Here is an 18431-nt window from a genome sequence, read left to right as displayed (position 1 = left end):
ATAAATATTTATTTTGAGAAAATAATAGAGAGTAGTGTCCATTATTGCTTAAACATTATTGCAATCTCTCAGGTGAAACAATGGCTGGGTCCAAATCAAAACTTTGACAACCTGCTAATCACACTTAACAAAACTGTATTTAATAGCTTTTTCTTTTTTTTTTTGTAAGTATCTTATTTCTTCTACTCATAAAGATACAAAGTTACAATGTCTTGTAATTTGCCCAAACATCAATATTTTTCAACAAAACTTTCAGGAAGTATTGTAAGGTCCCTTTGGTCATAGAATAACATGTGTTTATACATGTATCTCCAAGCAGAATACATAATACAAAATACCGGTACTTAACAATAATAATAAAAAAGTATTGTGTTGAAAAAAAAAAGTGAAAAGTTTGTATGGTTTTTGAAGTACTGTATAATGTTCCCTGGAGTTTTTTTTTTCTTCAGAAAGCATACTAACTTTTCACTTTTTTTTTTCAACACAATACTTTTTTTTTTCAGAACAATTTCCAAGATGCTACTGTAAAAAATAGATTTGTTGTGAATTGACATAGGAAGAGAGTCAAATACATCCAAAAGACATCTGGTCCTGGGGGAGCACAATATCAAATGGCAACTCAGGTGCCAAATAGAGTGGCCATTACCTAAAGCTAACAGGACTTTAGAATCTTAAACCTAAAAACAATCCAGTCAAATATATAACATACAAACCTTGGCTTTGGCACGTAACTGTCAACGTGGTCAGTTATCTAGCAGTCAATGGCTTGGTTTACATACAAAAATAAGAAAAATAAGTCTCACCTTTTTTTGCATGCTATTTTGGTAGTACCTTTTGGGCATTTTGGGTTTACATGCAGTTTTCTTTAAGCAGAGAAATTCTCCTTTTTAGGTTCTGTTGAAGAACCTCAAGTGCACTCTGCCTTATTTGGCCACCAGAAAATCAAAAAGCGAGGGGCAACAAAACAAACACAGACATAGCATTACACAAAAAAATACCAACATTCCATGCACTATCTATGGATTATTTGCTAAACATTTTTTGACTGCATATATATTTTATATTGGGGGTTGTAATCGATGAATGATTAATCGATTAATCACACTTGTGGGCTTTGACTGGTTAAAAAATAATGTACACACATTTGACAGTACATAATGGTTGTATAATAATAATAATAATAATATGATAATAAATACCTGAATCTGAATTCCGCAGGGACAGTGTAAGGCTTTCACCAGTAGAATGTTGTATTTTTTGTTATCGGGGATCCAATATACCGAGAGCACAAACAAATTCAACAAATTCCTCAGTAGATGGTAATCCACCTGGGCATTTTTTGTAACTTTTGTTCTGTAAGTTTGAAGCAAGCTTTTCATTTTTGTGAAACAAATCTTGCCCTACGAATTAGGCTTGAGATTTTATTTAAACTATACACAGTTGCTAAAGCCTGAGGTCGGTCGCCCAAAGCAATAATATAGGAGACCACTGGCGCGAATTCCCAGCTATGCTAATTTAATACATTTTGGAGTACAAACACACGCTTTTTTGTTAGATGCTACTTATGACTAGTGTAACATAAATTGCAACTTACTGCTAAGGGACTGAAAAGCCTAAGCTTAAAGCAATCAGTTATTCGATCACCAAACATGAAAATAGCAACTTCAGTTTTTTTTAATAGCTTTGCTTTAATCAAGCACTATCATTTTAGGAGTTAACTGCAAATGGCAATAATTTGAAATGTTGAATAAATGGTCCCTAAACCCCTTGTATGCTTTTTTGTTTCTAACTTGGTCAAAGAAGCTTGCCAGGGCTACTTCCAGCAGATCTCAGTTGTTGATAAAGAATTGCTTGGTACGACCTTTATTTATAGTAGAAAGTTGTGCAAGTCTACGTCACAAACGAGATATTCACTGCTGAAGTCTGCATGTAAACCAAGCCATTGAGCGCTTTGTTAGACATTATTGGTTAAACTGTACCATGCATTTAGATTAGCTTGACAAGAAAGCTGCTGTATAAATGAAAATATTACTGTTGTTGATTCTTGACATGGTTAGGGGGAGCTCAGTGATCACAGCTCCTGCATTGTGGATAGACTGATTCATGCAGTTACAGGGACTTACAATCAGTCATGTTTATAGTCACATTTATGGAAGGTGTCTTGTAGCAATGGAAACTGACTTGAGTAAATCACACAGGATCATTAAGCTTTTTTTTTTTTAATAACAATCTTATCTAGATTTCCTACTATCTGTGTTACCCCGGTTTAAATAATATTGTTTGCTGATCATACTGTAATTAATTGGATGAGAGAACATTTAAACTACTATGGATGAGAGAACATTTAAACTACTATCTTTATATATATATATATATATATATATATATATATATATATATATATATATATATATATAAAATTAAAAGACAGTAGTTTAAATATTCTCTTAGTCTTATTGTGTCAGATAGGAAAGATGTATCCATTATAGCCGAAACTATCAATCCGGGTGTCCAAAGCAGATTGGCAGAGCAATTTGGAAAATCCTAACAGTGTACTCATCTGTTCAATGCTTGGCCCTTGGATTCCTTTCTGACTGCTACCAATTCCCGGGGAATAGATAGTTTTTTTTTTTTTTAGACTCGGGTTAGTTACTGACAAATACTTTCCCATCTGCTGGTGGTAAAACGGTGGTAAAGCCCATTTTTTTTTTTTTTTTTTTTTTTTAATGTAGGTACTTTTTTAGTTGTTTCTTAATTTATAACTCAGTAAATGACTTCTAGCTTGTTAACATTTTGCTCATCCAGACCAGAGTGAGTAGAAAAGAATGCAGATAAACCGTTTAATTTCTTTAATTGAAAGTGCAAATCTATGACAGCTATGGAGCTAGCTATTTTAATGATCTAAACCGTGATCTTAAAACTGCCAACCCTGAATTTTGAAGACCTCATTTCATTTAATTTTTATAGTATATATTAATATTAAACAGTTGGTTAATAAATACCCCTGGGAGAAAAAAAAAAAAACCCCACACACACAAACAGCTGGAGCTAAAAACAGCAGTTATTAGATCTGCCTCTGTTTATTCCCTAAAAGTAGACCCCATTTTAGACATGTGTGCCATCTAAGAACAAAAATTCAAATCCTGATTGGTCAATCTCCTGCTACATTTATGTAAAAAATGTCTTTCGGTCTTGTACGATTTCATAGTTAGTGCAGGATTTGAGTCAGTCAAAAGTAGACATGGCCTAAACTGGAAGTTGTGTAAAAATGTTTTTCTGTCCAACAGCACTTGTTTGTACACAATTTCCAATATTTTCTTTAACATATCAATGTTCTATTGACCCACTTTAGGTTTGGTCACACAATTTACCCTAAATCCTGTAGACTTTTGCAAATGGAAGGTATGAGGGAAAGCAAGGTCTGATAAGTTATATCTTAATAACCTGAACATTGTAGAAAAGTTTCCAATACTGAAGGATGCAAAGAGTAGTAAAAGGCAGCTGTGTAAAAGCTTCTTCAACACCTGGTTAACAGTGGTAGTTGAGTCATCTTGATACTTGTTTGAGGTTAATGAATACAGAATGAAAACAGTGGAGGTTGTCTACATTTTTACCAGCGCTACAAGAACATTGTTGAAATATCTTCAGTGGTTACTAAGTGTTTAGGGTCACAAGGACAGAACAGAATGGAGTCCCAAAAGCAATTAACTGAAAAACAATGCTTCTTAGTATTAATGTAAAATACTTCAAAAATCAATGCAGTACCAGTAATTAAAAAGAGCAGATTCATGCAGTTGTATTGCTGGTTTAGTCATTTAATTGATTTACACAGGAGTGTGTACAATAATCAAATGACTAAGACAGAACACATTCAAATAAACAGATGTGTTTAATAAATTCATTTGAACAGGCTTTACTTGGTCATTCAAATACATGTTTAGAGGGGGAAGCTTAAACAATTGTGAGAACACAATTGCATTATTTGCCTTTAAAAATGGTTTGAACACGCACTTAGCTTAATGTAATCCTATTTATTTAATCAAGTCCCTTCTTGAGGTATTAACTTGGTGGCTGAACCATTTAATTGCCTTCATAACACTGATATTGAGCTATTTTATGTCATCCTTTCATGGGGTTATCTTAATGAACCACAAAGTCATCACTTGCTAGTCTAGTTGTCAGTCTAGTTCTGTAAAAAAATAAAATAATAATAATAATAATAATAATAATAATAATAATAATAATAATAATAATAATAATAATAAAAAACGTTCTAACAGTGAGTTTCAAAAATACAGTTGGATACTATTCAGGTTGGAAACCAAAATGTTGGCTATGGAAGCTGTGTAACACAATGCTTACCTTGATAGCTGTGGAGGCAATCTGAATGTGATGCAGCTTCCGAAGTGTGCTCTCCCTGTCAATGAAGTAAGAGGCAGCTAGCTGATGAAGAGTTTCCAGTGAGACTGAAGAGCTATTCGTGATGTAGTCGCTCACATCCAACTTTTTGCTCAGTTTCCGCTGGTCCACAAATATGGTCAATGCCTCTTCTCCTGCATGTGAAAAACAACTTCACTGGCCTATTTGTTCTTTAATAAATGCAGTACATCCAGCCAAACAGCTGAACTAAGCAGTCAGCTGCCAATGAGGAAAGCCCAATGACACATTTCTTTAAATGAATTGCGAGTGAATGACAGGTCCATTTTGTTAAGCATTAGGGTTGTATTGTTCCATTTTATGACCTTTTTCTAAATAATACTTGTCGACTTAAAACATGTTTAAGGGACTTACTGGGAATATCTCCTAATAAGCATCTAGCTGTCTTCACCCCAAACTTAATGTTCCTTTGATTAGTTTAAATAAATGCATATTTGTGTAAGAAGAATTTGAAGCCAAAAACACAAGTTAAGTGGCACAGATAAAGGACAAGTTTAAAAACTTTAAAAAATATATCTTATGTAATTCTCAGAATGTGTTATTAGTTGTTAAGAGCATTATTGATTAAAGCTTATTATGCCTTGCAAACCAAATAACATTTTAGTTCTCAAATGATTCAGTATAACTAATACATGAAATTAGCACCAACATAAACCTGGTGAAAACTTATTGTAGACCAACTTATTAACAATGTTTGTTGATTATGTACTTTACTAAAGAACCATCCATAAATAAGTACACGCTATGACAGATTACTATTTGCTAAATGTAGACTTTACTACAAGAAAAAGCAATTGTAAAGAAATGATTGGACTTTGCAAGACTGGTAACCACAAAACAAGTTTTCAGTAAGTTCTAAACATGAAAACAATTCTATTTATGTGGGTAGATTAAAGAGAATTTAGAGTCACCTACAGCAGGTTGTCAGCACCTCTGACTAAAATCCATGCTGTACATTACAAGTATGAGTTAAACCAATTTATAAACTGCAGGTTTATGGCACTAATCCATATCCATGCAGGTCCAGTTCTCTGCAATATGTTCCTTAAGACCCCTAGTGTTTGTTTGGATGCCAGGCTTTGGGAGTTTATTTCATTTCCAGGTGGATAAGGCTTGTATCTAGCAGACCGATTCATAACCTTGACCTTTTTCTGAGCTAGAAAAAGGGTAATGTGATCAGATGTGCTTTATGTCAGACCCTTCCCACCAGGTGGTTGAAATGAAGAAGCTCTTGTACATGAATCACATCTCTCTTGTTTTTAATACATTTTGTAGTTGAAACACTTTACTGTTTCTTCAGTGAAGAACAGTCTTATCAAATGACATTGATAAATATCTCAGCATGACCTTTGGTTAAGTTCAGATTATGTTTCCAGTGTTAATACGACAGAAAGGGTTTAAGCAATAAGACACTCCACGGTGTGCGTACCGCAGGATGTATCTGATAAGTTAAAAGCTTTTGAAGACAGGCAATTTTCCCATAAACAATTAACAAAGTAATGGATTTGGTGACTGGTAAAAGACAACCAGGAGCGCCAAAAGACCTTAAACCATAGACATAAACAGCACTATAAATCTTCTATCTATAAAATTGATAGTACCTCCCAATGTCCCTGACAGTAAGAAATGGGTCCCGTATTTCTTGATAAGATTTTCAGTGATCAGTTGAAGGCTTGGTCTGCGTCCCAACAGTCTGATGTTCCTGATGAATTCAGGGGCAAGGGGTAAAGGTGAGCCAAGGAAATCTCTTCTTTCAACTGCTAGGTTATTTACCTTCCAGCGACCAAATTCTCTGTTGAAAACAAAATGTTATCATGACATGGCCCATACACAATGCACATAGATTAGACAAACCTCCTTAGTGGTTAAGTAAAATCCTGAGGTGGAGATGGTCCTGCCCAGTCCCTGACCACATTCCGGTGCCTCCTTAAGACTCACCTCTTCAGACAGCACCTGTAGAACTCCTCTGTTTTTCCCCTGGGACACTTATCACTCTTCCTTAAATGTGCTTTACTTGCTCTTATCTGCCCCCTATTTTACTGCATTTAATCCTGTACTTCAGAGAACTGTAATCTGCCAAGTATTTAATCTGTAGTATTTTGTATTTAATCATATCCCGATGTAACTATCACAGACACTGTTATCTGCTGTATTATTGAATTGTATTTTATCACGCTTGTACTTGCTTGAACCAAAGTCATTGTATTTATCTTGCTCTTAATTGTATTATTACTTGTACTGTGATACTTGAAATGTATTTGCTTATGATTGTAAGTCGCCCTGGATAAGGGCGTCTGCTAAGAAATAAATAATAATAATAATACAGTACTATGCTACAGATGAGAATTGTGTTGGAAACACACTGTTAATAACCTGTTCCTGATGCACTTTATTTGGAATAAAAAGACCAGTGCTTTCATGACCAGAAAGGTTGACAACAATGTGTTCTTGCCTGATTCTATACCCATTTATCTCAGAGTATTTAGACAGTATGTTTCCCCTTTCATTGATATAACAGGTTTATACTGGTATGTTACTGATCGGTTCTTTCTTTTGTTACAAACATATTAGTTTGTGTTATTTTTTAACTTACTGTTCTTGGCTTTTACTCACTCCACTTGTTTAGTGTCTGTTTGCATTAGTGCAATGTGTTAACAAAACTATTAAAAACAAGCTATTTGTTCTATTTATCACTAAGCTATTTGTTCTTTGCTTATACACTCACCATGTTTGCCTTGTAGACTGTGCTAAATTCACATTCTGACAAAAAAACTAACAGTTTAAACAAGTTTTGAGGGCCTTTCCTGACAAAAGTCAAGCAAACACCATCATATAAAAACCATAAATAAAGAGTCATTTTATCCCCCAAATCCTCCATGTTTATAATACTTGCTCAGATTGATTCTGAGAAGATTAGGAGTGTATAAACTAGACTTGAGTCACTAAGTCTCATTGCAATGATTATGTTTTAAACGTGGCCTAAATCTTTCTGCACCACCATTCCAATCTCATGGATTATGGATTAGTGTGCCACGAACAGGCAAATAATTTGTTTACATTTTTCATAATATAACGAAAAAAAGTTTTGGTTTTTTTGGCAGTGTCCTAATTGCTTACTAGAGGGCTGAGAATAAAATATCTGAAAAAAAAAAGTGGGATTTTTGACATAGAATTTTAAAAAATAAGTGGTGGCTGGGTGGTTAACCACAGAATATGAATGCATGGTCAAACTTAGATTTATGAATTAAACTAGAAGTTACATTTAGATACTGAGCTACAATAGCACCAGAAAGAGCCATTGAGAAAGGCTATTGGTCTGTGTTGTGGTTTTGTCTTGTCTCTTTTTGTTTGTTGATTTTGACATTTTAACCAAAGCACAACATTGGAACAACACACAATCAAAAAAGTAAAAACAAAAAACATTCCATATGTAGCAATGGCCCAGTTGTAGCTATACTATGGTACTAAGAACTTTTAAGGCTGCATGACAACATAGCTGCTGACTGCCGTTTTAATTGGTAATAATCCTCCATTTCATATTTTTATAACAAAAATGGTAGTCTTATAATGGCAAGCCATTAATTTAGTAGTTTCAGTTTGTTTGCTGAAAAGAGAGGAAGGGAGAGCTACACAAATTCATGTTTAAGTGCAGATTGAAACAACAAATCATCTCCATTATATTCTCCTTCAGTTACAACTAACTGTGATAAGCTTCGCCCATCATATCTTAAACCCTAGGCAGACAGCAAATTGATGCAAGTGCAAATACAGTTTGAAGGAAACAATGGAATATTACTGTTTTTAACCTGTCCTTGGGTTGCCATAGGGAGCTGGATTAGTAAAGCACTTCTTTCATTTGTACTCTTGTTTTTTGTTTTAGGTAATTTAATCAGAAAATGTATAGCAGTGACATATTACCGTAATTTCCAAGTCAAATGCTAATTTCTGAGCATCTCTAAAGAATGACATTCAGAAACTCAGTTCAGTTAAAGAGATTGCCCATCTCCTCATTGTTGAAAACACTATCTTATCATCATCTTTTCCTGACATTTGCACAGTGTGGTTTTTTTAACCATACCTGTCACCGTTGCCACTGCTGAGAGATAATTTTCTAAACGTAAGCTGATCAAAATATACAGTAGAAGTACCATATTTCAAGGAAGACTATCAGGACTAGCCTTGTTGAGTATAGAACAAGCCAGAGAACATGGACAACATTGTGGATGATTTCCCTGCCATGAAATCCCAAAGACGGGCATTTTAACAAATTGTTTGGTAAGTATATGTACTAACTCTGTATTCTGCAGTTGCATGTCAATAAAGAGCGGTAAATGGGGCCCAAATTGATTTTTTGCTGTGGGGCCCATGACATACAATGTACGCCACTGATTGCTATACATTTATTATGTCTAATATTGTTCATCAATTCCTTTATAACACAATTATGATGCATTATTGGATGTTTATAACGGATCCTTAAAGTAAAGTGTTACTAATATTTTACAACAGGGAAAATATGCATAATAAATGTCAGAAAACTATAGCATGTGACTTTTTCAATAAAATACCATTACAATCTGACCTCTTTCATCAGTGGCATGTTTAACATAGAGACAATTAGGTTTTAATTTGTATTTAATGGGTCTTCAATGCTCCTGACAGCAATGTATATTACAGGGCAAAATTATACATGACTGGTATTTTTTTTAATGTTATTTCTTTACAAAACTGTCTTTAAAAAGGATAAGAATCGTGATAAATGAAAACATGGCAAGACATTTGACAGTTTTTGCTGATGCATTCATCACTACACCATTACCCTGCCAAACAGTTAGTATTCAGTTAGACCTTTTCTACTGTGCAGCTGTGACTCTCTGTATCAACACTTTCTATTGAAACGTTGACAACTTGGAAATGGTTCAGATGTTACAAGAATAAAGATGCAAATGTGCTGAAGAATTTGATGGAAATAAACATGCTTGAAAAAAAGGCTTCACTCTGGCAACAACAAATTCTGACCTTATAACTTACAAAGCTGCTTTAATATTATAATTAAATGACAAACCTAGCACTACTCAACATACCACAACTCAATAGGCTGGTAAAATAATTATTGTGCATGTCTGTCCAGGGTGTAGTACAGTATGCTACGGGTGCTATAACTAGGCTTCTGACAAAACTATGCATTCAGAGCTTTTAACACCTGCCTGTGCATCCATACAATATTGGTCAGTTGACTTGATCTTATACACTGACCCAGCCCCATTGCTCTTCTGACTTCAGTCTGCTTACTGTCCCTAGGCATCATACCAAGGGAGACTCTTAAGCCATTACTCTCGAAAACTGACAGGGATGGGGGCAGGGCTGGCTTGAATCATAAAAAGGAACTTTGTTAATCAGTGGGTTGATGGTGTTTGGGGAGACGGGACAGGAAGGATGGCGAGCTGGAGGTCTGCAGTGTTTTGTTTTAGGTTTTGGTTTCCAACTTGACGTGTCTTTTGCCTGCTGCAAATGAACAAGTAGAGAAATGACAGCAGTGTATGTGGAACCAGGTCAGTGGACAGAACAGCGTCGTCACTATTTGAAGCTGTCGGCTTAACATGTAGAAATCTGCAGCAGGAGGCGGTTGTTTCCTTCCCACAAGGATATATAAATATAGTGTAAATAGTGGTGATTGGGACTGTTTGTGTGGGACTGTGTTTTGTGTTATTGAAAATATAAACTTTGTTTTGCACCTGGAGACAATGATTCTGTGTATTTGTAAATTATATATATATATATATATATATATATATATATATATATATATATATATATATATATATATATATATAGTAACAGAGCAAGGGCTCTGAATGTAAATAGTTTAGGTGATGTTTGTGATTTGGTGGTGGTTGGCAGGGACGGGGTTAATTCCGCTCCCTGCCAAAAACATGTGAGAATATGGCTGTTCCCAAACAAGGTAATTGGTGTTAATTGGGAACAGCCACAGACTATAAAAAGAGAACTTCCACCTCCATTAAGGGGGGGGGGGGGTCACCAGGGAGCTGGTTTAAGAAGAGTTTGAATGAATGAATGAATGAATGAATGGATGGATGGATAACTTTGTTGATTCTAAACGGCTTAGCCGTCCTGTGTGTTAGTCAGGGAAGTTAAAGTGAAGTTAGGCTCCTATGTTGAACTAGGCTTTTTGTTTGTTTTGTTTGGTTTGTGTTGTGAAAATTAAAAGTAGCGCAGTAGCGCTTCAAATCAAAGTTCTGTGTCTGGGTCTGTGTTCTAAGGGGCAAACGAACCAAAGAGATACTCAATAAATTAACGTTCAGCAGTTTTACTTTTTTTCAATGACAACTAGATAATGGACGGGTATTAATGAAAGGAAACTTGCTGTCTCCCAAGATCCAGAAAACAGCCTTGCAGTTTTTACACAAGGGACCCTGCACAGTAATAAGCATCAAGAAACACACAGAACATAGTCCATTAACTCAGTAGCATGTGCAAATTACTGTGACACTGAGAAATTAATTTATTAGAACTGTGCCTGTCTTCAAAATCCACATATTGATGTAGATTTATATGCATTCCATAAAACTGTCTGCAGTTTCTAGAACTTATATAAAATTAATGGGGCTTAATATTTAGTTTGCTTTCCATTTCTTTTAATCTTTTCTACATTGGTTACTTAAAAATATGGTATAAGATCACAGGAGACACATCCATTGCATCAATTACCACAAGCTTTAGGTATTATGTTATACATATTAATACATGACGTACATGTCAAAAGTGGCAAGGAAATCTGATCGATCTTCAACAGCATCCTATTAACCAATTAAATATCAACAGGACATGTGCACTACCTTTTAAACAGTTGTACCTTTTAATACAATATTTATTTTTTAATTGTATTATTTTATTATTAATTGTAGACTTTCATCCTCAATGCCTGCAAATGGTTTTAAGTTAAGGACTTCTGACTTGGCTCCACCACTCACCTGTATATCTTGTATCTGGTAGTGAATCCCTGCCGGTTCCTTTCCACAAAATCAGTGTATTCCTGCGAACGATGGAAGGGTCCCTTGTCTGAAAGGAGCCAGTCGAGGGGGCCGCTTGCATGCTGATCTGAAACCAAGGCGGCAGCTAAAACCCAGCAATGGAGGCTTAATGTTATCCACTCCCATAGAGCCATCAGAGAGAGCAGTTCAGCAACAGCACCACACTGCTATATCATGTCTCCACTGGGGACCTGGAGTCTTCATTCTTTCCGCTCTCCCTGCACACCTAGGTGGAAAAAAAAAAAAAAACACAAAACAAGCAATTAGAGTACAGAGACACAGTCTCCCCCAGGACTCCAGTTCCTGCTTCAGTTTGCCAAGGAAGGAAAAACATGTTCCACGTCTGTGCTTCTCTGGTGTAGGGAAAAAAAAGGCAAATAGTTAACTAATCATCAGTTCAGCCGGCTTCACAAAACATAGCAGTATGACCTGGATTAAAAGCATGTATCTGCTGATATTTAAAGCTGATGTGCAGTGAATGCATCATTTTAACTGGTGAGCTAGAGGTAAGGAAGTACTGTACCTGGTGGAAATGAAAACAAGAAAATGGTAGCTATAATTACATTATGCCCATTTGATCTCCTTTTGTATATGCCTGTAGTCCTTTCCTTGACAGAAAACAACCACTTCCCCTTTTTACAGCCTTGCATGTATTTCTCTCTCTCTCTCTCTCTCTCTCTCTCTCTCTCTCTCTCTCTCTCTCTCTCTCTCTCTCTCTCTCTCTCTCTCTCTCTATATATATATATATATATATATATATTATTGCAGAGATTGTCAATTAATAATGTATCATATATAATAGACACCAACCAATCCAATAATTAATCAAGCAAAGTATATATGGTTGATTTGTATTTGCTGTTAACTATTTTTTAACTCTGTAGAGACATTAATGTATAAACACAGCCTGGCTATAACATTATGTATAGGATTATTGTATCACACATACACAAAGTTCTGCTTTGACTTATTTAGAACACTGAATGCTAAAATGATTTAAAGTTTGCAATGAAGGAAAAACTACAGGGTCATACAGTGAACCATCTGTAATCCTATATCTCAGCACTGATTTTAAGCAAACCCTGTAACTTCAAGCTGCTGTATCAAAAATATCACTTGCAATGGTATTACTATTCTCTTATTGAAACAGTGATCAGTGGAAACATAATTAGCAAGAAGTCTTGACAGTATATATATATATATATATATATATATATATATATATATATATATATATATATATATATATATATATATATTTATAACCATAAAAAACGATATAGTACGGACTGTACATTAGATTAGGAGAAGGAAAACACATATTTTAATGATGAAGCACAAAAAATAGAAAATGCCTCTTGAAAACAGGTTACTGGGATTTTAAAAACATACAGTGTAGCCATGGTATAAGACGTTACTGGTTTTAACTTTAAACTCCATGCTTATCTCCATCAATACAGGCAGCAGATTTTAAGTTACAACATATCAAAAAATGAACTGCCACAGAGCTCATTACATTAACTGTGCAATATTATTTTTTTTTAAAAAACAACTCCCTACCGTATATACCATGTATCCCGAATTTATTGAACTTGAATAGTAGTGAGATGTAGTGAGATACACACACTACAACTAAATAAAGTATAAGTATAATAAAAACAACCCTTTGTACATGTTGTACTTATGTATCATAATAAAATCTAAGAAAAAAGATATACTACTCACTAAACTTTCCTCTGGTCAAAATGAATCTTGATCAACAGAACTCAGGAAGATAATAAAAAAGTGGGTCACTGAATGTACATTATTATTTAAGCACTGTTTCAAGGATGTTGATCCTATTTATATGACCCAGCTCAGCCTGGAAATTCACTGCAGAGCGGGTAATTTGCCTTTAAGTTGCCCACAGAGAAAGATAAATGTATTGCTCTTCTGTGATTTTAAATGACAATGCTCCATTTGCTGGTATATTTTGTCAACAGCCCATTAAGAGAAACTGAATTATTATTTCTACTGATTTCCAAGATTTAAGAATATTTTTGCCATCCTTTCAAATATGCTGCTTATAGAACATTTGGTCACAGTCACTGTGATGACATGAAACTACATAAAACCTGGAGATGAATAAATCTTTACAAATGGAAAAAAGACTGTCATTTTATTTTACTCCTGTCAGTTTAAATATAGATTTTTTTTACTAAGGCTCAGTGTAATGCATTTTAGAAGAAAACAAAATCTGGCAGATCAGTCTATCATGTTTTGAAACCAATCATTATAGCTCATTGCTTTTGTGCATATTAAGCAGTTATCAGTACATTTAATGAGTCTAACCAGTTACAGATCAGATGCATTTATATTTGAAGTTTGGTTCAGGAATGGAACAGCAGGGTCGGGAGATTCCTATCAGGGGTGTTTATATGTCTTAGAAGTCTACATATGGTTCTTTCTTACATGGTGAGAAACAATGTACACATGATTACAGGCGATATGAATAGTCACTGTGCTCAAAATATTTAGATGATGTCACTTTAATAGTATATTCAGTACACACCACAGGAAAGAATACAAAACTACAAAATGTTACAAACTAAAGCAAAGCAAAACCAAATGCAAAATGCAACCAATTACTACCTAAAATAATCCACCATGTTACTCACTACACTGCACACTATGTATGCTGTTTTTACCTCTCCCTTTGCTCTCTTTAAGAAACATCGGTCCTATCTCAGGTACATATAAATGACCTTAAAATTGAATGAATTTGTTTTCCTTAAACACATTTTTAAACATTTAGACACGGGATGATGTTATGTTCTGTTGTCACCATTGGTTTCTTGTTGCTATGGGGACCAAGTTAAACACAACATGCCTTTTAGATGAATGTACCATTGTTTTAGCATCTGAGTGCAGTGTTTAACACAGTCTAACTGAAACGGTACCCAGTGTCTTGAATAACTCGGTTAAATTGTAACACAGAATATTAAAACATATTCTACAATGTAAAAACTCATGGTTGCTGTTTGTGTCCTGGGGCCCTGACATGTGCCTTGAACAGGAGGCAGTACTATGCATAGCTGTATTGGATAACAAGTCTAATGGGCTTCACACAGTTTTACATCTAAAAACATTTTGCCTTGGGGATAGATTTAATACAATAAAGTGACACCTATCTTGCCTAATCCCTGAGTTCAAATAGAAAAGACAAGGGGAAATGAATAATGTCAAATTGCTGGTGACCAAAGTTCTACAGAAAAAATCTGCATACACCCTCCTCTTATCATTAAAACTATATGTACCACTATTAAAGCTGTCATTTTCCACATGCATTCAATTTAGTCACCCACTCTTTAACAAACTTTCAATCTCATATTTCAAAGGCAGGTCAATATGAAGTCCATATCCATTACAGACAGTCATTTCAACTCAAGGTAGATTAATAATAGACTAAACTAGTGCTTATGGCAAAGATACTTCACAACTGGAGTGCTGAATCTCTAGAGATACTGTCATTTTTTTCATAAAAACAGGACTACATTCCAAACAAAAACGACTCCCATAAATAAACAAGTCCACTTTATAAATGTTGTAAGGTACTGTTGTATAAATTGTCTCCCGGAGAAATTGCAGACTGCATCAGCATGTACAGAAAGTGTTACTAGAATTTGAATATGTATATCCATAGTTATATGTCATGTTCCAGTAAATGAAAAACTATGTACTCCAGTATTCAAGTATTCATTAAAAATATTTCTAAAAAAAAAAAAAGTACTGCTCCATATATATGTATACAGACTATGGGTCACCATTTATTATACTGTATGCATCTATTTGTATAGGTATAGTGGCATGTGTTAGTGTTAATATCCATACTAATAAACAACCTTAGGATCATGTATATTATAGTACAGCAATGGATATTTTCACAAGTCAAAATTAACTATAATCACCCCAAACACATTCACTGACAAGTTCTTGAGATATTTTGCTGCAAGTCACTTTAAGCCTTTTTTTTTTTTTAAAGGAGGTTGTGGATTAAACTACCACCAAGTGGCTGAGACTGCCACTAAGTGTGTTTCTTTTACCACAATATTATACTGAAGTGAGACTTAAGGTTACTTTAAATAAGATATGGTATGCATGCGTTCATATCTGTAAATGTACACAGCGTGTGGGACACTTAGTTGTGTTGAAGTAAACTCATAGGGTGCCTGCAATGCCAACTAATTTCAGTATTCATAAGATTCAGTACCTGTTATAAACAGCAAATTGAGATCCTCACTCCCCACAAAAGAAAAAAAAAACATCTGGAGAAACTAGATAAGGCAGAAAAGAAAACCCCGGTGTTTGAAAAAAATATTATGCATCAGATAATTCCAATATGACACATCCTTGCACAAAACAGGTGCAATAAATTGTGCTTGTGAAATCAAATCATTTAATTTTGTACCAGTGCAATTTATAATCAAAGACACGGCCACCACCACATACATAAATATACATTTCTATTGGGTCTATGCCAACTAAAAAAAGGTAAGGTCATAAATCACGAGATAATGGATAAAGGACTTGAAACATATTCTAGGGTATGAATGAACTTAGTAATTCATTAGATTCAAACAACGTTAAAGATACTGTAAATGCATCAAATGCGCGCTAAAATGTGGTGTGTAATATGAATACATCGTAGTAAGTGATTATAATTAGATTTTGCACTACGGTAGGTCAAATAAATACACAATTTGTAAACGTGTCAAGTTTGATTCAAAGTGCACTAGATTTAAGGAAGGTGATGATATGGAAGCACGGTTCTAAACTTACCAGAGTGAATTCCGACACATTTCCTACTGTAAAGTGAACCGCACACACCATTTAAAAAGTGGTATGCCATTATCTTGATTCTTCAACAGGGTTTTTTTTTTGTTGTTGTTGTTGTTTTGTCCATAAAACAGTATTCTGTCACATCAAGCAGTCCAGCGTGGCTAACAAGGGGTTAAAAAGTCAGCAACAATAAAGGAGTGAATGAGCGTAAATCTCCATCAAAAAAGTATCGTAAAAAATCTATCCTTGTCCCTGAAACAGTCCAGTTAGCAACTTGATGATCTGTAAGAAGGGAAAAAGAGGCGACGTTTTGGAATATGACTTTACATGATGCAGTTATCCATCGAGAAAAAAAAAAATACTTGTAAAGCAAATGTATATATAGATAGATAGATCATGCAAATAAAATCACAGAAAGGAAAATAAATAAATAAATAAACATCTTGGGGAAAATACTGCAAGGATACATGCAAGTGCGTGTGATTTACCACTGATAACTTGCAAGTGCCTGTGTTGGTTGGTGACAAATTCCTTTATAAAGTCAGCACTTTCCACCTGGGTCCTTTTGACCCTCCCACTCTGCATCATAGTCTGAACCACTTGAGAAGCCAGATCACAACGGAGACTGGGAGACGTTTTTCTTTCACAGGCACTGGAGGAAATAGGTTACAATTTCAATTTGTTGTTTTGGAAACATGCACATGGAGAGTACAGGCGACTGGACATTACTCAGAAAGGTACAGCAAAACATATACAGAGATTTGATGAAATACGCAATCTTTAGAGTCATCTCAATTCAGACATGTTTGCAGTTGCGTTATTTTAGGTGTAGAAACTAGCTTTTGTGTTTTATTACACGCTTTTTATACGCATTGATAGAAAACGCACTTCTTTTGGCTTAATGCAATTCTGCGTCAGTCTTTAATTTCTTCGGAATCCAGAACTATTTTGATCTCATTCCTGTTTTAAAACAACAAAAAACGAGGTGGGTCCATTTGTTCATAACATCCACAGACATGCTTCTTGCACTGGTCCATAGACAATATTTGGAAACCTTGTTTCAAAGATGTGTATGCTTTAAAGCATCCACGGTATGTCATTGGGCATGCCTCAGTTAAGCCTGGCACTGCAATTGTGAAACTGGATATTAAAATATCAACGCACACTGCGTCTGTTTGCGATGGTATAGCTACTGTAGCAAAATAACATTTAATTATTGCGGGTAGTGTATTCAATATTTTAAAAATAAATACAATACACTTTGAAAACTCAAGATTATTTTGTGAGAAGTAAATGTTATCACTAGATATGGATTTTATTTTTTATATAAAATATGTGATCTTTTAATAGAATTTTATAATTTTTATATCAGTATAAGTTGTATTGTATCGCCTTTACTACAAACAGACCCGAGGCTTGTGGATAAAACTGCAGCTGATTGTTAATAATAAATTCCCCACTGAAATACCCTGTGTTGAAAAACGGATATAACTAGATTGCGCAGCCTCCGTTTTGTCCTGCGCTGTCCGAGGTCCTGAACGTTGACACTGCCCCTTAAACTGGCTATATCTGTTCAATGCAATACTACCAGACAAATCCTCCATTTTGTATGAGCCCATACTAACAACAGTTTATCAGGTAACTGGTTTACAGTACGAAGCATGGCTGACAGCAAAAAATGAAAATCTTTCTCTGTTAAAATAAAACTCGATGCAGTGGACAGAGTAAGAAAAGGTGAAACTCAAGCAGCAGTTTCAAAAGATATAAAGACTGCTTTATTAGCTTGGTTTTGGCAGGAACTTCAACAGGGAGACGGGGACATGAAAGCATGCAGGAGGGTGTCCACATCAGCATGGGCAGAGCCGAGTGAGACAAGCTGCTGTGTCAACTGAACGGGGCTGGGAAAAATCGTCCCAATAAACCATTGATTCGAGTACCTGCAAATTGTGTGTGTGTGTCTCCTTCCTTAATTTTCCACCGTACGCTACAATATTAATTTGGCTTGTGGGCATTGGAAATCATTTTGGGAACAAAAATACCAATATTCGTTATAAGGTGAATGTGACAAGGAGAGAATGAATCGGAGCTGTAAATCTCTCTTCCTCCCTGTGAGGGTGCTGCGCT

At 35.0% G+C, this 18431-nt stretch overlaps 1 protein-coding gene across 3 annotated transcripts in view; it reads right to left on the bottom strand.

Moving 5' to 3' along the window:
- The window catches only part of LOC117401547 (BMP/retinoic acid-inducible neural-specific protein 3-like), a 39491-nt gene extending 22664 nt beyond the window's left edge, over window positions 1-16827 (bottom strand). The window contains exons 1-4 of one of the 3 annotated variants that reach the window (XM_034002316.3): window positions 16308-16827; window positions 11430-11715; window positions 6039-6229; window positions 4363-4553 (exon numbers count right to left, since the gene is read on the bottom strand). In XM_034002316.3, the coding sequence (XP_033858207.1) occupies window positions 4363-4553; window positions 6039-6229; window positions 11430-11623 (576 nt within the window). In that variant the 5' untranslated portion in view covers window positions 11624-11715; window positions 16308-16827. Of the gene's footprint in view, window positions 1-4362; window positions 4554-6038; window positions 6230-11429; window positions 11716-12012; window positions 12088-16307 lie in introns of those variants that run through there. The other 2 variants (XM_059031821.1, XM_034002319.3) reach the window with 2 other exon arrangements.
- Window positions 16828-18431: the final 1604 nt, after the last annotated feature.

Source organism: Acipenser ruthenus, chromosome 10 (assembly GCF_902713425.1).
Source record: "Acipenser ruthenus chromosome 10, fAciRut3.2 maternal haplotype, whole genome shotgun sequence".
Lineage (NCBI taxonomy): Eukaryota > Metazoa > Chordata > Actinopteri > Acipenseriformes > Acipenseridae > Acipenser > Acipenser ruthenus.
This window is presented reverse-complemented; position numbering and strand designations above follow the sequence as displayed.